The sequence below is a fragment of the Peromyscus eremicus genome, chromosome 8a, assembly GCF_949786415.1.
Source record: "Peromyscus eremicus chromosome 8a, PerEre_H2_v1, whole genome shotgun sequence".
NCBI lineage: Eukaryota > Metazoa > Chordata > Mammalia > Rodentia > Cricetidae > Peromyscus > Peromyscus eremicus.
This window is the reverse complement of record NC_081423.1, coordinates 89,597,096-89,623,512: the sequence shown is the minus strand read 5'-3', so window position 1 is coordinate 89,623,512 and position 26,417 is coordinate 89,597,096. Positions and strand designations below refer to the sequence as shown.

The 26,417-nt window shown below is 41.2% G+C and overlaps 1 protein-coding gene across 1 annotated transcript in view; it reads right to left on the bottom strand.

The window, feature by feature from the left end:
* Positions 1-26,417, bottom strand: part of Helz (helicase with zinc finger) — a 154,959-nt gene that overhangs the window by 32,487 nt on the left and 96,055 nt on the right. Inside the window, exons 21-24 of the mRNA XM_059272014.1 lie at positions 24,921-25,068; positions 18,105-18,288; positions 15,743-15,971; positions 4,825-5,029 (exon numbers count right to left, since the gene is read on the bottom strand). Of these exons, the coding sequence (XP_059127997.1) occupies positions 4,825-5,029; positions 15,743-15,971; positions 18,105-18,288; positions 24,921-25,068 (766 nt within the window). The remainder of the gene's footprint in view (positions 1-4,824; positions 5,030-15,742; positions 15,972-18,104; positions 18,289-24,920; positions 25,069-26,417) is intronic.

Here is a 26,417-nt window from a genome sequence, read left to right as displayed (position 1 = left end):
TGAGTCAGAGAGACACTGCCAGCCGCCATGATGAGAAACAGGATGTGAAGATGCCGGGAAGCCACCAGCCATGTGGCAAGGTATAGATTAATGGAAATGGATTAATTTAAGCTGTAAGAACAGTTAGCAAGAAGCCTGCCACGGCCATACAGTTTGTAACCAATATAAGTCTCTGTGTTTACTTGGTCGGGTCTGAGGCTGTGGGACTGGCAGGTGATAGAGATTTGTCCTGACTGTGGGCCAGGCAGGAAAACTTAAGCTACATGACCTTGAACTTCTGATTCTTCTGCCTCCACCTCCTAAGTGCTGAGATTACAAGTATGGCCACCATACCTAGTTTTATGGGGTGCTAGAGGTGGCTTTGTGCATCCTAGACAAGCACTCTCCCATCTGAGCTATATTTTCAGGCCCTCAAATTCTCTTTTTAATAATTTTTTTTTGGGGGGGTTAGCTTGGTTTTTGCTATGTAGCTTGGCTGGCCTAGAATTTGTGATAGAATGGACTGGCCATAAACTCACAGTGACCCTCCTGCCTCTCTGCCTCCCAAGTGCTGAAACTACAATGAAATGTGCAATCAATACAACGATTTCTATCCCATGGTAACATCCCTAAAATTGCTCTAAAAACGAAATGACAAAACATAAAAGTTGTTTTTCAAAAAGAAAAAATCTCAGTGTTCTACTCATAGGGCGAGAACCATACTAACAAGGTTTGATTTTTTTTTCCAGTATGATTCATAGTATCTCAAAGTATTCAATTTTCTCTGAAAAAAAGCAAAAGAGACACTGATGATTTTGAGGGAAAATTTAGTTAATTGCTAGGCAGCAATTTGGCAATATAGATCAGAAGCATCAAAAATGTACCGAGACTTTAATACTGTAATTGCACTTCCAGGAATTTATCCAATTGAAATAATCAGTGATCTGGGCACAGATGTTCATCACAGTATGATCTATATGTGTGATAAATGCTTAAGATGCAAATACCCGTCATTTGGGGCTTTATTAAATAAGCAATGACAGAGTCACATGTGATGCATCAGTCTGTCCTTACACGATCACAAGTCACCAAGGAGACAAGGGTATCAATCCTAAGATCACCAGAAACTGGATTCTGCTAACCACCTGCATCAGTATGGGAGCAGATTTCATCCCAGTCCCAGACTTGAAAACCCAGAACAGAGAAACAAAAGCAAGCCAATCCCAAGCAAGGTGATAAATCCATGTTCTTTTTAAGTCCCTACTAATGGAGAGGTTAAGCAGCAGTGGAAACTGAGGCAAAGGTAGCCATAATGGAGGTCCACCCCACTTTTAAAGTGAGTGGCTTGATGGCTGACAGACAGTACCACTCTGGGTGCTCTGTGATATACCAAATACAAAAGCAGATGGCGGTTCTCACACACACACACACACACACACACACACACGTCTTTCAGTGTAATCCTACACTCCACGCAGCTTAAAGGACATAGCTACCCACCATATTTTGATTTGATGGGTAATTGTAAACAGCAGATTTACTTGGTTTGGGCAAAATACAGTTTAGTAGCTTATAATTGAAACTGAATGTAGCAGCCAGCTAGAGCTAACTATGTACAGAAGTTATTCTATAATAATTAGTTTCATCTGATAATAAACCTCAGCATGTGTGCTTACCTTTGCTAAGGTGCGATTGTGGGATCTTTTATGAGCAACTGTAGCTCCTACCTTTGACATCTGTAAATGTAATCTGTATCATCTATCATTCATTGGTTTAAATGTTTACTTTCTTCATCACTCACTCTGTTTTCATTCAGTAAATGTTTACTAACTTGGAGGACAGGAGAGGTGGCTCAACGGTTAGGAGCACATACTGTTCTTGCAAAGGACCTGAGTTCAGCTCCCAGCAAAGTCTGGTGGTTCACAACTGCCTGTAACTCCAGCTCCATGGAACTGGACACTCTCTTCTGGCCTCCACATACATTGTACTCACATATACAAACCCACACAAACACACACATACACATAATTAAAACTAAAAAACAAAGGTTGGAGCCAGACACGGTTTAACTCCAGCACTCAGGAGGCAGAGGCAGTGGACCAAGGAAAGCTGATGCCAGCCTGGTCTACATAGCAAATTCCAGGCATACATAGTGAGGTCCTATCTCAAAAAATAAAATAAAACCTCTTAAAAAATGATCTGTGTGTGTGTGTGTGTGTGTGTGTGTGTGTGTGTGTGAGAGAGAGAGAGAGAGAGAGAGAGAGAGAGAGAGAGAGAGAGAGAGAGAGAGAAAGAGGGACAGAGACAGAGACAGAGCAGGTGTCTTGGAGGTTGGTCCTCTTCCCTCCACTGTGAGCTCAGGAGATCCATCTCAGGTCACCGTGTTTGCCCAGCAAAGATTTCCACCTGCTCAGTCATTTGCCAGCATGAATTCTCAACTTTCACATACTGTAAACTCCTGTGGTTCCCTGCAAAAATGTCTCCTGTTCTCTTGAATCCTATACTGTGGTGATATTTTGTTTGTGATCTAACAAATAAAGCTTGCCTGAAGATCAAAATGTGGAGCTAAGCCACTAGTTAGCCATCGAGGCCTGGCAGTGGTGGCATACACCTTTCATCCCAGCACTCAGGAGGCAGAGCAGGTAGAGCTCTGTGAGTTCAAGGCCACCCTGAGCTATACAATATTAATCCAGTCTAAAAGAGAAAGAGCCAGGCAGTGGTGGCACATACCTTTGATCCCAGCACTTGGGATCTCATGTCTTTAATCCCAACACTAGGGAGATAAAGACAGGAAATGATATGGCTGGGCAGAGAGAGGAATATAAGGCAGAGGATACAGGAGCTCAGCCCCTTTTGGGGTGAGGATTCATAGAGGTAAGAAGTCTCTAGTGGCTGCTGCTCTGCTTCTCTCATCCTTCAGCTTTCACCCTGATACCTGACTCTGAGTTTTTATTAAGACCAATCAGAACTTGCGATAAGCCACATCCTTTGTAAAAGCTTGCTATAATTTGGAAATGAAATGTTCCCCACAGACTTGGTCCTCAGCAGGTGATGGACCCTGTAAGAGGTGGGGTGGAGTGGGAGGTCTTCAAGTCAGAAGCAAATGCCCTTGGGTGGATTTGTGGGACCTGGTCCTTCCTTTTTTTTCCTCCAGTTTGGCTTCCCAACGATGAAGTGGTTGGTTTTTCTACCATGACAAGCAGTGTCAAACCCAAAGCAAAGGGACCAACTGGGTATAGACTAAAACCTTTAAAATGTGAAAATACATCTTAGCACATTGTAAGTCAATTATATTAGATATTTGCTACAATAATATAACACAGAGCTTCCTTATTCATTTAAAAAGCACTACTTCTTTTTCAGATAGGATGTCATGTAGCCCAGGCTAGTCTAAACTTGTAACATAGCCAAGAATGGCCTTGAACTCCTGATCCTCTTGCTTCTACGTCCCAAGTACTAGGATATCAGGCATGTACATCACCATACCCAGGTAAAGAGTACTTAGAGCATCATTTTACCCAGATAGTCTTCTGGGCACAGAGCCAGAGCAATGACTAACACAAGCAAAAACCACCCCAGTTGAGCTAGCTTGGGTTTCACTGTTACTGTTGTTTTGTTTACATTTTCCCCAACCTCCCTGCCCCCATGTCCGCAATACCATCCTCAACAAGAACCCCAGGGTGTGTATCTGACTCCATCTCCAGCTTCTGCATCCTGCTGTCATCCATCCAACATCTGCCACCAAAGGACTTGCAGCTTGCTTGTTTATCTGTTTCTAACACACGGCACAGGGAAGTAATTCATTTGTGCACACTGCCCTCTAATAACACCAAGTCACAGAAGCAAAACCTAGTGCATTTTTATGAAGCTAAGAACGTATGACTGTGCGTTAGCAGAGCTGCTCTCAGCTTAGCCCCTCTTCAGCTAAAAGACCTTGGAAATATTAAGCCATCCATCCCTGCTCACATTAGGTATAGCAAAGCCCAACGCTAACCTACTCTAAGTTCTGAACAGTAAGTTTATGCCATGCCTACTCTACAGGAGCCAGCAGACTGCAGTGAATCCACACGTGCCATTCTCAGAATCTGCTTCTCAGGATGCTAACTGCAAGAAAGGGTTGTTGTTGTTGTTGTTGTTTTTGTTTTTCATGCACTGGAGCAAACAAGCCAGCTGTCTTTGCTCAAAATAACTGGCTCAGAACTGCAAATGGCCTTGACCTCCCCATACACCTCAGCTCTGACCCCTCCAAACAGGATGTTTCTAGACTACAGAACCATTTCATTCTCAAGAATCCAGCAAGTTGTCTCAACTTGGTCAAATACCACTTGAAATGAAAGGGTATTTAAAAGATAAGAACAATTTTCTTTATTCAAACATTATTTTAAAACATAATTTCTGTACATAATAGCTTGTATAGACATGCCTTTAAATGTGTCAGTGGGGCTGGAAGGCGGCTCAGCAGGTGAAGCAATTTGCTGACTCCCCCAGGTTGTCCTCTGACCTCCTCATCTATGCACGGCACCGGTGTGTGCGCGCATGCACAGGCACACACACAAATATGTAAATTACATTAATAAAAGGCTTTAGATTTTTTTTTAAAATAAAATAAAATGTGTAGTAATCCTTTAAGCTGCGATTTTATTCGCATGTTCTCTGCCAGTCTCAAGTCTCCCAGCAAGGAGTGCTGGCAGGTAAAAAAAAAAAAGTCCCCAAAGTTTTCACACTTCCAGAGGATGACCACCATATTAAGCATGGCTCCCCAACACGCTGTGTTCTCATTTATCCACCGAAATCTTGGGGAAGTTAACTCTAGCCCAACAAGCCAGTGTAAAGTAGGGCCTTTACCTTGGGTGGTGACTGCTGCTGTCTGCTGCTGTTTCCTGAATGCTGCAGTCGTAAAGCCCGGGGAATAAATTCAGGAGCCAGTGGATTCAACACATACGTCTTCTTGAGTTCTAAAGCCTCTAACTGTGCCTTGATCTGTTCAAATGTGATCCCATGTAGGCTATGATTTTCATGACACAGGGCAATAAATCGCTCCCAAAACTTCCTGCAGAAAAGATTCAGAAATTTGGGTTACAAACGTCAGCGGGTGAATAGAAGTAACTAAATATGATTTCAACTTCTGCCCACCTCAAGTCCTTAAGGCTAATATTCATATGCATACGATATAGACAGAATCTTTCTAGCAAATGACAAAACTTCTTAAGTTTGATACTCAAACTGCAGTCAGTCTAGGAGTATGCTACATATAAAACAGGACCACAAAAAGCTTTGGCCACACTATTACAGAAATATATGTTTGTGAGCCATATAGTAAGGTTTTCAAAACTGATGGTAGCTCAATTTGTAGAAAATCTGTACTTCTAGTCTTACACACACACACACACACACACACACACACACACACACACACACACACACACGTATACATGGATCATGTACTTCTAGTGATACATGCAAATATACACATCTACAAACAGTTATGCTCTGTATAACAACTAGTCAATACCACATTGCATATATAAAGCAGTGGACAATGTCATGGCTGTCTTAATCTGTGTAAACATCTGCTGTGACAGTCATTTAATAATGATATCACCCAAAATTGCCTTTCTCATCAGTAAGTAACAAATGATTGTATCTATATACTACAAATAGAGAGAATTCAGATTTACATGCATATTAGTGTGAACTATAGATTGAAAAGTATTTTGTGTGAGACTAAGGAGATGACTCTGCCGGTAAAATACTTGCTGCATATCATGAAGACTTGCGTTGTGAACTACAATACCCACACACAAAAGGCTGGGGTATGGTACCTATACCCCCGGGAGGATCTCACTGAGTCCCAGGTTCAGTGAGAGACTCCCTTCTCAAGAAAGTAAGATGGAATGGATGGAAGAACACTTGACCCAACTTTAATTCCTAGCACCCACCTCAGATGGCACAATGATGGCTTGCAACTCCAGCTCCTGGGGACCTGACTTCTGGCCTCTATAGGCACCCACACACGTAGCACAGACAGACAGACAAACAAACAGACAGACACATAAATAAAAACTAATCTAAAATAATAAGCTGGAGAGTGAGGAAGATACTCTGATGTTGACTTACACAGATTTGCATACATATGCTCGCGCGCGCACACACACACACACGCACACACACAAACATACACAACACAAAAGAACCTTAGATATGCTAGATTACATAAAACCAATTCAGTCAGAACATAAACTGAGCCATGAAGGAAATAATCCACAGGAGGATTCTCAAAAATAATCAGCTACTCATATATTTTTCTCTTAGAGATGCTTGTCATAAACACAACTTATAATATTGACTAAGTGGTAAAAGCTAAATAAATTATGGAAAATATAAGTCACTGTAAAAATTGTAATGTTCACTATTCATTTCCTTATCAAATCTGTAAATATTAAAAAGAAAAAATACATTCAAAACTTGTTACAAGCATTAAAAAAAAAAGTTGACCCACTCAGTAAGCAGGCTAATGAACTTAAGAGATACATATTTGAAAAAGAGTTCACCACCCTTCACAGTCAAGGAAATCTAAATTAAAACTGCTTTAAGGGACTGGAGAGATAGCTCAGAGGTTAAGAGCACTGGCTGATCTTCCAGAGGTCCTGAGTTCAATTCCCAGCACCCACATGGTGGCTCACAACCATCTATAATGAGATCTGGTGTCCTTCTTCCAGTACGCAGGCAGAAAGAACACTATACATAATAAATAAATAAAATCTTTAAAAAAAAAAAACTGCTTTAAGGCTCCATCTTAGCAGAGTCAGAATGGTCATCACCAAAGGAACAAGTGACAACCAGTGCTGGTGAAGATGTTGGGGGAGGGGGCTATTTGCTGTTGGTGGGAATGCAAACTGCTACAGCCACTACAAAGCTATATGACCCAGCTACAGCACCTAAAAGATACAGCACAGAGGCCATGCACACCCCAGATGCATGCACCGCCATGGTTACTGCTGCACTTTTCACAACAGGTAGGAAATGGAACCAGCCTAGATCCCCAACAGATAAGCGGAATGCATACATACATGCATATATACTTCAGCCACAAGGAAAACCAAAATCATATTTGCAAGAAAACAGATGGAATGGGAGATCATTGTGGGAGGCAAAACATGCCAAACTCAAAAAGACAAATATCCTGTTTTCTCTTATATGGAGAATCTAGATTTAGGAGTGAGTGTGTGCATGTGGGGTGGTCATCAAAGTAGAAAGGAGACCATGAGACAAAAGATCTTGAGGGAGAGGAGGCTAAGAAGAGTTCATGTGACATGGAGGAGGAAGGCGGGCTGTTGGGAGCACTGGTACCAGCAAGAGCAGCTGATGGAGGATGGGTGAAGACAGGGAAAGTGGGTGAGGAGGAACAAAGTTCTAACCCAGTGGTTCTCAACCTGTGGGCCACAACCCCTTCTGGGTTGGAATGACCCTTTTATAGGGGTTGCATATCAGATATCCTGTATATCAGACATTTATATTACGATTCATAACAGCAGCAAAATTACAGTTATGAAGTAACAACGAAAATAATTTTATGGTTGGGGGTCACCTCATCATGAGGAACTGTTACTAAAGGGTCACAGCATTAGGTAGATTAAGAACCATTATACTGACACATATATATTATATATACACAAATGCCATGAGACCCATGACTTCGTAGGCTAACTTAAAAAAGAAAAGAAAAATATACAAAACTACAGAACACTTCTGGATGCTAAACATCAAACAAACAATTTATGACACACAAAACAAAAACAAAAAAACACACTGACCACAGTTGTATGCTATTAAAGGTTTGGGAACAAATCTCCAAATACAAAATAAATATTACAAAAAGTTTAAGTGTTTGGTTATCATTATAAAATGAATACCTATGAGGTTAGAATAATAGCTCACGCCATTGAAGACATGTGAGGTGCCTTCTTCCCTAGTTAGCATCCCAGTGTCCAGATGGACAGTAGGTAATCAAGAAGGCTTCAAAACCAGTAAGGAAAAGATTGTGATAGAAAGTTAAGGCATGAGTGGGTACAGGTGACTGACAAGTCTTAACATGCACTTAATTCTGAACTGTGTTTCTTTACAGTTGCATTTTGCCACCTTATTTGTGGGCATGTGTATGTAAGTACAGGTGCACGTAGCTGTGTGTATGTGGAGGTCAGAAGACAAGCCCCATTCGTTAGTTCTCTATCATGAGTTCTGATGGTCAAAGTAAGGTTGTCAAGCTTGTACACCAAATGCTTTTACTTGCTAAGCACCTCGCTGGGCCTTTAGTCTTTTTTTTTAAAAGAAGAATTTAAGAGATAGGTCTGGAAAAAAATTCCTAAATATAAAGAAAAGGGAAAGTAAAACATCCACACTTGGGTATTTCTGAGCAAGGCATAAGGCTAGGAAGATGATCACTTGGTTTCAGGAACTGTGTGCTGCTAAGAAATGCACACTGAAAAGCTATCCTTCGTTTTTGTTTTAAGAACTAAACGTGTGATGGTTTGAATACAGACAGCCCCCACTGGCTCATATATTTGAATACTTGATAGCCCAGTTGGTAGAACTGTTCGGAAAGAATTAGGAGGGGTGCCAATGGGAATGGATTTTAAGGTTTCAAAGGCCCATCCCATTCCCAGTTAGCTCTTTCTGCCTCCTGCTGTGAATCAAAATGTAAGTTCTCCCATACCGCTCCAGTGCCATGCTTGCCTACAGCCAGGTGCCCCACCATGACCATCATGGACTCTGCCCCTCTGGAGCTGTAAACCCCAAATTAATGCTTTATTTTATAAGTTGTCTTGATCATGGTCACTTAGCACAGCAACAGAAAAGTAACTAACACACAAAGAATCCTCCTAAATGAACCAAGTTTGTGTGTGTGTGTGTGTGTGTGTGTGTGTGTGTGTGTGGTGTCTAGTGTGTTTGCATGCTTAAGTCCCTGTATGTATATGGAGGCCAGAGAAGGACTCTGGATGACCTGCTCTATTACTCTCCACCTAAGAAATAAAAATCTTTATCGTAATGATAGAAGAAAACCTAAGTAAGGATTATCTCTAATACAGTAGTCATGATCTCAAACTCCATAGATCTTCTACAATATTCAAATATCAACACAGCTCTGCTATCCAATATACAAAAGAAAAAAATTCAGGTGTGATGATAAAGCATTAATTTCATAGCCTGGCATCTTAATTTGTGTTGGACTTTAAGACAAAATACAAGGAATTTACTTATTTTACACAGACTCTCACTTCCTAATCCTAGCTAACCTGTGTAGATCAGGTTTGCCTGGGACTCAAAGATCAAAGGTGTGAGCAACCACATCCATCTCAAGATGTGTGTGTGTGTGTGTGTGTGTGTGTGTGTGTGTGTGTGTATGCCACATATGTGCAAGTGCCCAGAGAGGACAGAGAGGGTGGTGGATCCCCTGGAGCTGAAGTTACAGAAGTTGTGGGCTTCCTGGCATGAGTGCTGGGAACTGTACTCTGGTCCTCTAGGAGAGAAGCAAGCACTCTTGACCACTGAGTCATCTCCCTAGCCCCAATGGATTCTTTTTTTTTATCTGGCTTAATTTGTAATATCAAGTCCACTTTACATAGTTTTCACTTCCAGTTTAGATAGTGGGATGTCCTTAGAATATGCTGTTTTAAGATAATGTTATTAGTTTGTAGATGTGGGTGTTTTGATCAGTCCATCACCTTCGTGTCTGGTGCCCATGGAAGTCCCCTGGGACTGGAGTTACAGATAGCTGTGAGCTGCCACATGGGTGCTGGGAATCAAACTCAGGTCCTCTAGAAGAACAGCCAGTGCTTTTAACCAATGAGCCATCTCTCCAGCCCCTTAAGCTACCTTCTTATATTTCACATCCCATCCTCATATTGACCTCAGCTATTGACCATGATCTGCAACAACATTGAATTAAGCAGAAATGTCAAAGAACCTCACATTTCATGGGAATGGCTCATTAACCCCAGCGATCAGAACCAAATACCCTTTCAGATACAGGCTGTTTTTTTTATCTTTTGGGTGGTTTTTTTTTTTGGGGGGGGGGTGTCTTTTTGCTATTGCTGCTGCTGCTGTTTGAGACAGTGTCTTAATCTCTAGCCCAAGCTGGCCTGGAACTCACAAAAATCTTACTGCCTCAAGCTCCCAATTGCTGGGATTACAGGTAGCAGCCACCACACCTGGCATAAAGGACACCATTTCAGAAGCATTCTACACACTTACTATAAATAAATTGAGTTTTGGGCTGGAGAGATGGCTCAGTGGTTAAGAGCACTGGCTGTTCTTCCAAACGACCCAGGTTCAATTCCCAGCACTCACATGGCAGCTGACAACTGTCTGTACCTCCTGTTCCAGGAGATCTGACACCCTTATACAAACATATATGCAGGCAAAAGCCCCAGTGTACACTAAATAAATAAATCTCTAGATGGATAGATAGGTAGATAGATATGTAGATCAAGTTTCAAAAGATGGAATTTATATTCTAGACCTGACTTATCTTCTTGCTGTCCCATGGACAGAGCCAAAGGCCCAGGTTCTATCCCAACAGCTGCAATGGGCAGTGACATCTGGCACGTTTCCCTTTGCACTGGCTCCCTCATGTATAGCACAGAGCAAACAGTGTTATTACCATTCCTTATTATGTTTCTCATTAAGTTCTTCTAAACTTTCAGAGAAAAACACAGGGAACAGGGGTGCTAGAGAGTCACCCAGGGCCTCATGCAGCTTAGGTAAGTAAGTATGTACTATTTCCTACAAAATAAGTCCTGGGTTTTTAGCAGGGAATACATTCTATGATGTCATATGTGGAAGTCAGAGGACAACTTTGTGACATTAGTTCTCTATTTATGTGGCAAAGGCCGTTACCTATTGAGCCATCTTACCTATTCTCAAAAATCTTATTTTTGTTGGTGTTGTTGTTGTTTGTTTTGTTGTTGTTGTTTTTTTCCCCCTAGACAGGGTTTCTCTGTGTAGTTTTGAAGCCTGTCCTGGATCTCACCCTATAGACCAAGCTGGCCTCAAACTCACAGAGATCCACCTGCCTCTGCCTCCTGAGTGCTGAGATTAAAGGTATGCGCCACCACTGCCCAGGCAAAATTCTTAGTTTTAAAGATAAAAAATTTTGGGTTCTCTTCTCCATAAAAGCTCTTTTACACTTTTGACTGTATGTGTATGAGTGTGTGCCATGGCATGTGAATGGAGGTCAGAGGATAACTCATGGGGTCAGTTATCTCCTTCTCCCGAAATGATGGCTCTCAGATCATCAGGCTTGGCATCAGGTGCCTTCACCCACTGAACCATTTCAACAGCCCCATGAAGTCTCCTCCAAGGACCACTCACACTGGCATCATAAGAAATTTCTAGCACATGGAGTGGAAGGGCAGGTGAGAATTTCAACTGTACTCAGGGATGAGAATTCACCACTGTAGTTAAGGGCTTTGCCATCTTTGGCACTCTCCCTAAAATGGCAATCTCTTACTATGTTGACCATTTTTTAAAAGAAATGTTGGCTAGAAAGCCACTTATGTCTATACACTGTAACGTAATTTCATGTATCTGAGAAGACATGATGCTACTTTTCGTTTTGTGTGTGAGTGCAAGTATGTGGATGTAAGTGTGCACAGGGATGGAGGTCAGAGGTCAACTTCAGGAGCAGCCAGGCTTGTGTTGCTGTTCTTTAAGATAGGGTCTCTCATCAGCCCAGCACCTGGATTTATTTGGTGGTGGGGGACACTTTGGATTTTGTGTTAGCTTTGTTTCTAGAATCACTGGTAAAACACTGAAAAGTCATGTGAAAATACACACACACACACACACACACACACACACACACACACACCCCACACACACCAAATAAGTATTCCCTTGATGTCCCTGGGTCATATTCTACACGTGTATTAAATATGTTTCTATTTACCCAAGTTAATGAAATGTGTTAATGCTGAAATTCCGTTTTTAAGAAAGAATTCCTCCAAGGCTATGATGTAGAACAATGTCTGTCATGCACGATCATCCTTCCTGGGAAACGGGGGTCTCTGAGAAGGGCCTGAGTTCTGAAGTCACTCTGACAACTATTCTCATGAACCACGAAACAGCTGAGGCCTTGAGCAGTTTTAGTTAAACTCACTGGCTGGGTGGCGGTGGCGCACGCCTTAATCCCAGCTCTCGGGAGGCAGAGCCTACAGATCTCTGTGAGTTCGAGGTCAGTGTGGTCTACAGAGCGAGATCCAGGACAGGCACTAAAACTGCACAGAGAAACCCTGCCTGGGGAGGGGGGGGGGGGTTTCACTGCACCAGGCTGCCCATCTAAGATGAATATAAAACAGCCTGCTGTCCAGTTCCTGGTTTGACTAAATGGGGCAACGCGTGCCACGTACACAAGGCAGCACCTGGCAGAGATGGTGGTCAGGAGTAGCTGCTGGATTAATATTTGCTGCGGGGGAAGAAGTTCACTGTATCTATTTCAGACTAATAGACAAATTCTGTTCAAAACAACAACAAAAAGAACAGATTAAGCTGGTGTAACACAGGAATTATTTCTTGAAACCCCAGTAACACCTGAGAATAGCATGTCACTTTCTAATAAACAGCACACAAAATGGGAGGGTGCTGATGAAGCCCAACTACAAAGAACTCACTCCTTCCTTCTGACACGACCAGGAAGTCACATCACATCCCCTGGACTTGGCCTGTATTGTCAACTGTATTAGTTGGTTGGCAAAATTATTATTATTGATTTTATTACTACCAACTCTTGAGCTGGAACCATGATCCAAATGAAAGAGGTAATCAACAATCTCACCATGTAATCTCTCCCTCTCTTGAACAGTTTATTACTTCCTTGCAAACACTTGGCTTAGCACATGAATTATTTGCAGTCCTTGGTAACCGAGATTCAGTTCGAAATAAGTTATCTGTAGACCCAGCCTAAAGTTGAAAATTAGCTCTGCCCTTGACAGCAGGCCCCAGGAAGAATTCTTCACCAATCTGCTTGGAGAAAGTGACAATTCATGTCAGAGATAGACTAAAAATGCTAATCCTGTGCCGTCCAGTGTAGTCTGTCCACAGAAGATGTAGTGGCTTCTTCAACAAAATTCAGGCTGCTAAGTACTTAGAATTACTTGCTGGGAGAGCGCACAGTAATATGGCTCCACACTACTCAGCCCATTCATCCTCCTGAGAGTACAGAGTTGTCTGCACACACATTCTCCCATTTTATATTATCTAATCATAAACATTAAACACAAATACAAATGGCAAAACACTACAACATTCTAATATTCTAACCAACACACTTTGGATAGACAGTTGAGAAACTAAAGCAAACTTCTCAGGATGGGAATAAATTAGGAGACTCATTAATATCCTTGGCCCTGACTCGTAAGATGGTTCAGGCAGCAGAAGTGCTGCCCGTGCCTACATGATGATCTGAGTGTAACCTCTGGAGCTCAGGTAAAGGTGGAGGGAGAGACCCAATTACACAGTTACTTGTGGACATCTATATATGTGCTATAGTGTTAATGCCCACACATACATCATGCATAGGCGCGCGTGCATAAACACACACACACACACACACACACACACACACACACAGAGAGAGAGAGAGAGAGAGAGAGAGTTCTGTAACCTAGAATACATTCCTTTCCCCAGATTTTGTCATTAGTGATTATAAACACATGGCAATAATTTTTCAGATATAAAACTGATATCATGTGACCACACAACTGCTCCGAGGTGAGCGATGAAACCTATGAGCTTTACTTTTCTAAAGAAAAAGTTGTTCCTCCTAACGTTAGGAGCAGAGTCTTTTGTTAACAGCTTTCCCTTGGAGAAGGTACTCTAACTTGGTGCTGCACAGACGGCTCAGGGATACAGTTCAGTGTGGAGGCCAAGCCTACAGTACCAGTGCTGAGGAGTACGGACAGGAGGACAGAGGAGGAGTTGGCAGGCAGGCTCCTAGCCAGCCAGACCAGCAAACTGGTGAGCTCCAGGTTCAGTGAGAGAGCCTATCTCAAAACCATAGGGTGCATGGCTCCAGTCACAGCTCAGTGGTTAAGAACACTTGCTGGCTGGAGGTGGTGATGCACACCTTTAATCCAAGTACTCAGGAGGCAGAGGCAGGCAGATCTCTGTAAGTTCAAGGCCAGCCTGGTCTACAGAATGAGTTCAAGGACAGCCAGGGCTACACAATGAAACCCTATGTGGAAAAAACAAAACACTAAAACAAACAAACCAAAAAACAAAAACAACAAAAAACACTTGCTGTTCTCCAGAGGACCTGAGCTTGGTTCCCAGCACCCATGTCAGGTGACTCATAACCACCTGTAACTCCAGATACCTGCCCTCATGTACACATATCCATACACAAATATACACATACACATAATTTAAAATAAAATAAAAATTAATTATACAATAAAATAGGGTGCAGAGTGATTCTAACATCAAAAATGAAATGACTGCCAGGGCATCTTAGGGATTGTCTGACTTCTTTTTACCATTCTGAACTCATATGGCAGGTTCTGTCACACTTATAATATGCAATCAGTCCCTAGCCTATCTCTCTCTTTTTCATAACAAAATATTGTAAATTTCTTTCAAAACTACATTCTTATTTACTGGCCAAGACTATAATTGCGCAGAGAAATTTCTAGGTGGTAGTTCAGCTATATTTTAGTAGAACCGTTGCTCTTAACTACCCAAAAAGCAAGCTATGATCACTTTCTCTTACTCTCTTAATTTTAAGGTATTTTAATTTTTACCAGACATAAAAACTATTTACATTAAGAAGCCCTGCAAAGGACATGGTGGCACATGCCTTTAATCCCAGCACTCAAGAAGCAGAGGCTCGTGGATCTCTAAGTTCGAGGCCAGCCTGGTCTACAGAGCGAGATCCAGGACAGTCAGGGCTACACAGAGAAACCCTGTCTCAAAACAAAGGAACAAACAAACAAACAGAAGCCTTAAAAGAAAATGACTACAAAATTCATCAAAACTTGGAACTGAGTTTTATTAGACCACATTATATACATGTATGAAATTGTCAGAAATAAATTTAATAATAAAATTCAGTTTTTAAGGAATTAAAACAACAGTGAAGCAAGGGGAGGGGAAAGCAGTAGACAGTATAAAATTTAAACTTGACCGAAGATACACACACATGCCCCACCTCGGGGCTCTGGCACCAGCTGGCCCTTCTCCCTAGACTTCAGCTGCAGGGACGCATAGCTCGCCCTGGCACTTCCAAATCACTTGAGTCACCTTACTGGGGAGGCTCCTCTGACCACACCCTTTCTGGTCCCAAACCACTTTATCTCATCTGTCACCCCAAAAAGCTCCTCATGCTCTTGGTTTGTTTTTGGTATTAATTTATCTAGTAAATACTAAGCAATGTTCTTACTTAGTCTGTCAGTCTTCCTTTCCTACCACAGAGACAGATGTCTATGTGTTTTGCTCACTGACTATCTCCAGGCTAGAGGAGTGCAGAGAACACAGAGACACTTGGGGGGGTATCTGCTGGCTATGACTGTGACTGAATATACCGCTATGTATGTACCATGAACAGCCACTAACCAACAGAGCTCTCACTAATACTGGATGTCAGGTAACATTAACAATAAGCCTGATTTTAACTCACCATGAAGTCATACAGATAAACACATGCATAAGGATGTAAATAACTCCATATTTCCCATTTAGAATCTCTCTCAATTCAGTAACACAGACTTACCTACACCTTCCAATAGAGCACAGAGCAACGGGGTCTCCCACCACAGCAACCAGGGACTGTGCTCTTGTGATGGCAGTATTGAGAAGTTTGTAGTTAGACAAAAAACCATAATCCAAGTCCTCAGTGGAGTCTTCCAGAAGTTGCTCTTTCTTTTTAATCGGTGTCTGCTTATGCTTGCAAGTGTGGCGTGTACGTACTGTGCTAAGAAACAGAACTCTGAATTGCTTTCCTACAAAAAAAAAAAGTTGAAAACAAGGCAAGATCATCACTCTGAATCACTGATAGAATAAACCTTGCATCTTTAAAATCCTAACTGTTAAACCACAGGTACTGGTAAGACATGAGAAATCCCAACCTTATGTACAGCTGTAAGAAGTGCACAGCTGTTCTGGAAAACTGTGGCGGGTCCTCCAAAATGAAGGAGTGACCATCTGATTCAGCAAGTCCACTTCAGAAAAAAGCCACCAAACTGGAAGCAAGGTCTCCAGGAGGACTTGCCACCCACACTCAATGAAGCCTTGCTCATGATGCTAAAAAGTATGACCCAGTCAGTGTCCACAGACATACCAGTGTCATTACATACAATGAGTTACTTAGCTGACGCATGCTACAACATGAATGAACCTCAGACACTGTGTTACTTGAATAAAACCGGGTCACAAAAGAACAAGTATAACTGGAGGGGAAAAGCCTTAAACTGAACAGCTCTGAGATCTGAAACGTGTGTGACCTCAAGAACTTTGGGTAAGAGCTACTCAAGCTGTACTATCTGAATCTTATAAGAGGCCCTAAAGCAGTGAAATTCACAGAGAGAAGGCAAAATAGAATAGTGTTAGGCAAGGACTGGAGAAGAAGAATGGGAGGTATTATTTAATGAGTACAGAGTCACAGTTTAGAAAGATGGGCAGTCCTAGTGATGGATGGGTGGTGGTGACGGCTGTGGTGATGTACCACAGAAATGAACGCACCGCTTGCCACTGAACTGCTCACATAAAAATGCTCAGAATGGTAAGTTTCGTTATGGACATTTTATCACACACACAAAAAAAAGTTATTATGATATTGTTTTGCATTTGAAAAAAAGATCTTGCACCAGGCAGCGGTGGTGCATGCCTTTAATCACAGCACTCAGGAGGCAGAGGCAGGCGGATCTCTGTGAGTTTTAGGTCAGCCTGGGCTACAGAGCAAGATCCAGGACAGGCACCAAAACCACATAGAGAAACCCTGTCTCGAAAAACAAAAACAAAAACAAAAACAAAAACAAAAACAAAAAAAAAAAAAAAAAGGATCTTGCTAAATTGCCAAGGTTGGCCCTAAATCTACTATGTGGTCCAGGTTGTCCTAAAACTCCTGGTGATCCTCCTGTCTCAGCCTTCTGAATGTTCAGATCACAAGTATGTACCACCACCATGCCTAGCTTGATTTTTTTTTTCCCTAATCATTATTGCTGGAACCAACCTTTGAGATTATCTAGCCCAACATCCACCCTACACAAGAAGTCTTTTTCTGGAAGCACGGCTATTTAATCTCCTGCTAGACAGAGCAGACACAGCTGATTTCAAAAAGAAGCCTCATGGAGTCTGGGTTTGTAGCATTTGTTCCTTAGAAATCTAACATCCTTCAGTGTAAGGCAAAGATCCAAACATCTGACAACAGCGTTAACATCAGTCTTTAGTTTTCTCTTCTCTACCCCACATCTTCATCTGCTCCTCACCCATGTGGATACAGAACAGAGCATCAGCTGACCTACATTTACTTTGCGAGCATTTGTGTTCATTACTAAAATAACCAATTGAGTGTGACATGGGAGAAGGGAGCCTCTTGCTTTCCATGATCTAGACACTGGAATACTCTTCCTGTTGCATCATGGACCTAACACCCCTGGGCTTTTTCTAGTGTTCACATCATCACACTACTTCATATATTTAAAGGCACAAAGTTTCTAATGACTCATTTCATGAACAGTGAAAACAAGTTTGCTGGTAACTTGTTGTTTAAGGAAGTCTACAGATAAAATATTTCAAATTAGTCCCCAAATACAGTACAACAGCATGTATTATGTTGTATATTGTTATATCATAGATATCCATAGCATTACTGTGGTGATAGAAAATTTTAATTTGTTTTTATTATCTTTATTTGGTATTGCAATTTTAATAAACACGCAAATTCAGCATTAGCTTGAGAGGAAATGAATATATCATTGCTGGCCCAAAAAAGTAAGGAGATTTCTTTTTTTCTTTTTTTTCTTTCTTTATATTACATTTCTTAAAGATCTAAGATTGTTTGAGAGAATTACAAATCCAATCTGGACACACTTTAGGCCATTTGAATAATTTGGTTCACTCCAGTTAACACTTACCTTGAACATTCAGCACCCTTTCTACATTCACATCCGAGAGTCTCTTTTTCCGAAGTTCAGCACGGATCCTAAACACCTGGTCAGCATATGGAGTCACCACACCAATGCTGCCATCATCTAACTTCCCCCAGGCAACTGGCCACTTCCTTCTTAGCTCTTCTACACGCTCCACCACTTCAAACACCTTCAAACAAACAGACTTTTTTAAATTAGCACTGGTGTTTGGGCAAAGAATATGGTAACTGAAGCGGACTGATACAGGGTTGCATTTTGGTAAATGTCATTTAAAAACCAACCTACAAATGGGAGTAGTACATTCCCGACATGAACATAGTAAGGAAGGTAACATTGTACTCACATTTCAAACAGTAAAATCCTATAACATGACTAGTGGAAACACTGAAACCAAGACAACGTGCTGGGCAAGTGGCCACCTCTTCCACATCCCCCATTCTTAAAGTAAAAAAGGGCTGGAATGTCACAGAAAAACAGGATAGAATTACCAATGTAGGGAAGACAGGGAAGCAAGTCCACACCACCCTGGTGCTTCTCAGTCCACTCTCGAGCAAGCCATGGAACTATCCAACCAACCAGAAGATTCCACTGAGTCCCAGGAGGACAAGGCCTGGTATTGTCCCCCTCGTCCCATACTGACAGAACCAAGCAGGACCATCCACCAGCTGCTAGGTGGCACAAGCCTCAGCTAGGATTACGATAAACCTCAAACAGACTTTCCCAATCTATTCCCTACTTGTGGTACAAGTTCAGCCAAGCCGTGGCATGAACTTTCCTATAGATTATATACAGCAAGTTGCTTGGCGCAGATTAATAAGACATGTTCGTAACTCCTAAGAGATTATTACTTAGAAAACAATTCTATCTATCTACCTACACACCTATCTACTTTCTTACTGTTTATCTATCTATCTATCTATCTATCTATCTATCTATCTCTATCAGGCAAGTTTAATCCAAAGTCAGGCAAGATTCTAGTGTCATACAGCTGAAGTGGAAATTTTTAAATGATGTCTTTTAACTATAGTATTTATTTAGTATTTACTAACAATTTCTATTTGAAATTATAATGTCTACTGCAGTAAGGAATATGAAAAGCATGTCTTTGCCTGTGTGGACAGATGTGGGGCATACTCTGCTGCAAAACCCCAACAGTTTCCACCATGAAGCAACAACCTAACCACTGCCCTACCCTACCACTCCATTCATATTCCTACATTTTAAGTAGCATAAAATGGTATCAAAATGAAAACTGCCTCCCAACAGACCTGCTGTACACTAGTCAAACTCAGCAAAGACTCTAGAAACTGGTCAAAGAGCTTACAAGCAAGAAAGAAACGTCTGTTTAATGAAATCTGCAGCCCCTCAGTAAGAACAGAGAGAGGCTTGGGCATCCATACTGGGGACTGCTTCCAGAACTGCTTCAGCAGCCAATTTCCACATCCCTCAGATCCCTGTGTTGAGGAAGCTATTGCAGGTGGTTGGAGCAACCAGTAAACACTGGCAGACTCTATTTTCCACAGCTCCCACTGCAAAAGGCCTGTATTGAGCAGCTAGCAGCAGCTGGGTAGAGCCTGTACCCCTGTCCCCACCTCCTACAGCACAGGGGAAGCGTACAGTCTTTCTCAGGACAAAAACCCTATCCTATGTACATTCAGCAGCCAGTGAGAATCAGTGGATCCCAACTTCCCTTGGTCTAAATGCAGAAGATTCTTACTAGAGGCTGGAGAGATGGATCAGCAGTTAACAGTACTTTCTAGTCTTCCAGAAGACCTGAGATTGGTTCCAAGCACCCATACTAGGAGGCTGACAAACATTTGTATGTAACTCTAGCTGTAGGGGATCTAAAACTCCTTCTGGTCTCCCCAGGCATTTGTACTCAAATGTAGATATCCACACTGATACTTAATATAAATAAAATTTGTATTTTCAATAAATAGCTTTTTGTTTGTTTTTTTTTTAAGTAAACTTCACAAACTGGCAACACTGCTAAGAAACCCAACTTCAGCTGGATCACAGTTCATGCCCCAAAGAATTAAAGGTAAGATAATGGACGTGAAAAGATACTGGCAGGAGTCAAGAGATCTGTGCTGACAGAAGACTCAGCAAACAAGACAAGTCAGAGAATACTACCCAAAGTGAGGAAATCGATGAAGAAAACATACCAAAGGGGCATAATTCAACTCCAACCTCTATCTAATATTAGAGAAAATCAGATGGAGAGAAGAAAAAAATACATTAAACATACCCAAAGAAAATCAGGCCGGGCATGGTAGCACACACCTTTAATCCCAGCACTTGGGAGGGAGGCAGATCTCTGTGAGTTTAAAGCCAGCCTGGTCTACAGAGCAAGTTCCAAGACAGCCACAGTTACACAGAGAAACAAAAACAAACAAATATGTGTATTTACAAATACAAAAAAAAAATGGAGCTTTATTCAGCCATCAAAAGAAAAAATACGTTTTTCTGCAGGAAAATGGACAAACTAGATCATCATATCAAATCTGAAATAAGCCAGCTTCACAAAGACAAATAGCATATGTTGCCTCTCACATGGGAAACCTGGGGGCAGGTTGGGGGAGATGGTGTGGATGTAAAAGGATAATTCTCATGAGAAAAAAAAAGGGGGGGGAAGAGGAGTAAACATGACCAAAATACTTGATGTACATGCATAAAAATGCCATGATGAAACTTGTTACTCTTTAAAATTATGCTAATGTATGCTAATAAAAATGTCCAAGGAAATGATGGCTAAAATACATCCATACCTGATGAAAAACACATGTAAATACAATGAACTTCAAGTTAGATAAATACACCCAGATGTACACCCAGACATATTACAGTAAAAATGCTCAAAATCAAAGACAAAAATGAAAGCTTAAAAACAAGAAAAGAAAAACAGCCATATTTACAAAGAGACGCTAAAGATAAACAACATTAACTTCTCATCAGAAAGAAAAGGGGAATGGTGTGGGGGGAGACTGACCAGTAATCTTACATCCAGCAAAACTTTCAAAACTGAGGGAAAATAAAGACATTTACAGATAAACAAACAGAGAGAATTTCCTACTAGCAGACTGGCTGACCAGAAACACCAAAGGACATTCTTCGGTCTAAAATCAAATGGTACCATACAGCAATGCAAATCGCTAGAGTGCCACTGAGACTTGACCCTGATGAAAGGCAGAGCACAGCTGTTTCTTTTCCTTCCCCCTCTCAACTGATTTAATAAGAGCAACTGTATAAAATAATGTCAAGCTACAACACATAAATACACTATGTGCTGACAGTCAGCACACAAGAGGTAGGTGAACAATTATGCCAGGTAGTCACTCAAACCACACAGAGAGGTGACGAGATCATAAACACTCAATGGGAATAGTAATATAGGCTAGGTGGGAATGCAGCTTGGTGGTGGAACACATAACTAGCATGTTAAACACCATGAATCTCCCCACAGGGGGAACTCTTGTGTCTGTCCCGTTTCTTCTCTTGGAATTGTACACACACATATAAATACACACACACACATACACACACACACACACACACACACTTTAACAAAGTATCTTTCAAATTATTAAGCATTAAGACAATATGTATGAGAATGAAAGCTGAAAAAAGGAGAGTAGATGTAGAGCTATGTAGGAGTTTCTCCATAATCCCTAAAATTTAGTTAGATAAATCTGAAAGAGATTTCACTGCTGGCTATAGAGACATCATTAGACAACTAAATATATAATACATGGGAGTTCGCATATACATACACTTATACAATTTAAATGAAATTTCCACATCTGAGCTGACAATGATCCCCACAAGAGCCATCATAGGCAATCTAACAAAACACCAGCACTAGGTGTGAGAAGCACTCTTTTGAGTTACTCTTCAAGGTTCTCTAAGAGACTCCTAATACAATATATAGGCTATAGCTGTTTCCCACAGAGGTGGCAGATAAATCCCTATTGCTGAAGACACCATGCACTTGGGACACAGGACCCAGAGGACACAGCTGGATCAGACATGAAATCCTCCTCCTTGGGGACTAACTTTCATGGTACAAGAAGGCACCATGGAAGCTCCAAAAGGAAAAAAGCAACCAATGGTCCTATCCAGTTACGAACCATAAACAACCAGCATGGCATGATAATCCTAAGGATACAGTACTGGCACATATGCCTTGGCAGTAACCAACAAATCCAGAATTGAACTTAAGACCCACTCAACAAGAGGGAAATCATTCCTGATACTGGAAACCTAGCCACCTAACCAGGGCTAGAAGTCATGGATCTTGAAAGAGAACCTACAATCACCATTTTACTAATCCAGTATAATCCCTAGTTAAATCTAAATATTTATCCTTATATCCAAAAGTAAGTGTATGGGGCTGGAGAGGTGGCTCAGAGGTTAAGAGCACTGGCTGCTCTTCCAGAGGTCTTGAGTTCAATTCCCAGCAATCACATGGTGGCTCACAACCATTCATAATGAAATCTGGTGCCCTCTTCTGGCCTGCAGGCATGCAGACAGAACACTGTATACATAATAAATAAATCTTTTTTAAAAAAGTAAGTGTAATCCTCACCCTTTGATCAAGGAAATTTCTCACCATTAACAGAAAACCACAGTTGATGAAAATGTAGAGTTGTAAAGTCCAGTTCCAACTGATACTTAGCCATAACACAACTCCTGGACCTGAGGCTCGGGAATTATTTCAGAAGAGATGTGGAAAGATTTTAAAAACCAGAGGCACAGGAAATTTGCTATGAGAATTTGTCTCCTAGAAACGTCAGAGAAGCTAACCCATAAAGTCTGACTAACATGATTGCATAAATATGACCTGAGCAAGGATAATACCAATAGACAGCGAACATGGAAGGGGGAAGTTCATTAGACCTTTATCCTAGACAAAGAACTAGAGGCAACTGAGGGATGCTGAGAGCAAGAGAAATGGTCTTCCCCAGGGAAGAGCACATCAATCAGTTACCCAATTCTAAGCGGTCAGCCCTGAAAACATACACGTAATATTATACAGACTAAGCAGCTTGTATTTATATATTTGGGGGGGATTATATATAGAGATACACACACATACACACATACATACATACATACATACATGTGTATAAAACAAGGTAAAAGAGGCCATGAATTTCAAAGAGAGTGAGGGGATATATGAAGGAATTAGAAGGAGGAAAGAGAAGGGGGAAATGATATAATTAATAATCTCAAAAATAAAAGTTGTGATTAAAAATAATAATAGCAAAACAAGCAAATACATTTAAATAAACAAATACATACATGTATATATAAATGAAATAATTAAAGAAAGCCCAAGTGGGATTAAAAATCATTTGATCCCAGCACTTTGGAGGCAAGGCAGACAGATCTCTGTGAATTCAAAGCCAGCCTGGTCTACACAGTAATTTCCAGGCCAGCCAAGGCTACATAGTTGAGACCCTGTCTTGAAACAATGCTGGGTTTGTGAATACGATCAAAATATATTATATATGTGTATGAAATTAATACCATTAATTATCTAATTAATATATGCTCTAAATTTTTTTCCCTTGAGACTCAGCTTCAGTAAACTGGAATCTGGTTTTCTGTCTGTGGAAAAGCCCTTGGGCAATGTACCTCAAAAAATTTTGACAGCAGTAACTCATGTGACTGAACAACCATGCTCTGGGTAAGTTCAAAGTCTCTTGAAATTTCTTTAAAGTTACATGTTTAATATTTAAAAGTAGCACAAATGTTGTCTTTGCATTTTCATAACATAAAAAGAATTTTTCCCAAAATACTTTCAGTCCAGTAAAGTCATGCTCTACATATCCTACAGCGTGGAGAGTACCTGAAAAACATACCACGAAGGAACAAGGGCCCAGTTGCTTGGCTATGATCCCTGGTGTCACATGAGGACCTCAGCCCCTTTCTAGAATGTAGGCCCTGCTTGTTACTCTGTCAGCCCTCCTCCCTCTTACCAAGACCGACTTCCAGACTTCCAGCCTGAGTGCAAAAACAACAAAAAGAGCTGTACAGCTACCTTCAGTCTTGCCATCTTTAAAGAAAAGTTTACCTGTTCCTAAAATTAAATGGCACAGACTAATGAAAATGTCAGGCTTCTTGGCTTGGAGCTAGGGTCTAAGCACACGGCACTACATTCTAAACTCTAAACCCCTGGTCAATTGTTAAAGGGACATAGGAGTTCCTGTTATGTAACAAAAGCCGTTTCTCTGTAAATACAGTGAGCCGAGATTAGGAATGAAACACACACACTTTCTTCACCTTCCTGTGACAGCTGGAACCTTAACCACAGGCTTCCTAGTCTGCGAGTTTGCCTACTGCCTGATCTGACCCTCAGGACACCCACTCTCTCTCTGGAAAGCAGAAACTGGAAGAGCACATTACGAAGCCCCTGATGAGACAGTGAGGCCAATGTTGGAGACTGTGTGCCCTCTCCAAAGCACAGTATTCTGCAATTCAATTCTTTCTCATTCAAAATGATGTCTCCTTCGAGCTAGAAATTTAACCAGTCTGTTTTAGACTTGAGCCAATAATGCTCTATGTCAGAATATGTTGGCTTTTTCTAACAAAGCTGTGTTTTCTGTTTTAAAATTATTACAAAAAGAAAATCGAAATTTTTTCTCCTGTAGATTCATCTTAATAAATAAATGTAAAGTTTGCTCAATTTTCTTGTAAAGGAAATCAACACACTATAAACTGTCAACCCTGAATTTGAAATGAATGCTCAACAGAATCAGACCAAGAAAAGACTAAAATCAGTATGAAGAACTAAGATACCTCTGCATTGTTATAAAAGGCTGTGCTATTTTTTTCTTGTACATCTTCCCCTCGTGCAGTAAAGAACGTTAGTGGGTAGAAGTCCTTGTGTGCTGGCTGCTTTCCACTGGCCATCAGTTTACCCTCGTAGAAAAGCTCAGAGGTATAGCTGCAGAAAAAGAAAAGAACAAAGGGATCTATCAGCCAAATTAATTTCACCTACACAAAAACCCACTGAATTCTAATACTAATTTATGTCCACAATTAATTTTTGTCCAAACATTGAATACTCATGATGCCAATAATTTCCCAAAAATATGGACAGTGGTAACAGAGAAGGTCCCTATAACACCATTGTTAAATGCATCCATTTTGTAAGAAATGAAGCCAGAATACAAAAGAAATGATGAGCATTCACTACTAGCTGAACTCTCTGCTCTGAGAAAAAAAAACCCTAAGCTGCGTTTTCTTAACATGTAATCTCACTCATGCGGATCATACACTGCCATGTATCACCTAACAACCCTTTGGTCAACAACAGACCCCATGCATGGCCTATACCAGAGGTGAAAACCTCCTAGCACATCCAAACCACAGCAGCAAGAGGTCCCCGCCTCTGTGGTGATGCTGGTAGAAACCCACGAAGGACAGTGATGCACAGTAGGTCTGTTCCAAAGGACGGTGCTATTGCTTTATGCACTTACTCTAGTTTGTTATTTCCGAGTGTACCTTTCCACCTATAAAAACATGTCTGTAGAGTGGTCTGTCCCATCATACCGGCAGTCTCTTACATCTCATGTTCATCACGAGACCGAGTGAGGAGACTGGTTACTGTTTAGGTCTGTGAAAAGCATTCTATGATACTCACACAATAACAAAATTCTAATGACAGGTCTCAGACTGCAGCCTAGGATTAAGTGATGGTGACTGCACATCACAAAATGCAACACAAAAATGCACAGACTTGGATACAATGCACCGACTGCAGTCTCCAACTGTAAAGGGAACACACTGTCTAGTACTAAACTCTTCACTGACTACAAATGGATGGAACTATGAAAAGGGATGACAGTGTGAGATGGTGACAGAACATAATCTATGCAATGCTTCCAGTGAGATCTAAAAATGGTTTCCACAGGCATGACAGAACAGGTATTACTAAATTATAGGAAGCTTTCACAGCTTGTTTCTGGGGTGGGTGTTGACTGGCAAAGAGCACATAGGGGCTCCCAGGTGGCCAGGCTCTACTCCTTCAGCTGGAGCTGGCCATAAGACTCAGTCACCCAGATGTCATGTAGAGGATGACTCTTTTATACATGTGACTGTATTTAAAAGGAGTCTTTAAAACTGTGTTAGAGATTTCTCCTTCCATTGCCTCCCTTTCTCTTCAAATAGGTGACGTAGGCATGTCATTCTTCATACAGATTATATATTAATTCATAGAAAAATGTATCATGACCAGTAACACAGGCATGTCATTCTTCATACAGATTATGTATTAATTCACAGAAAAGTGTA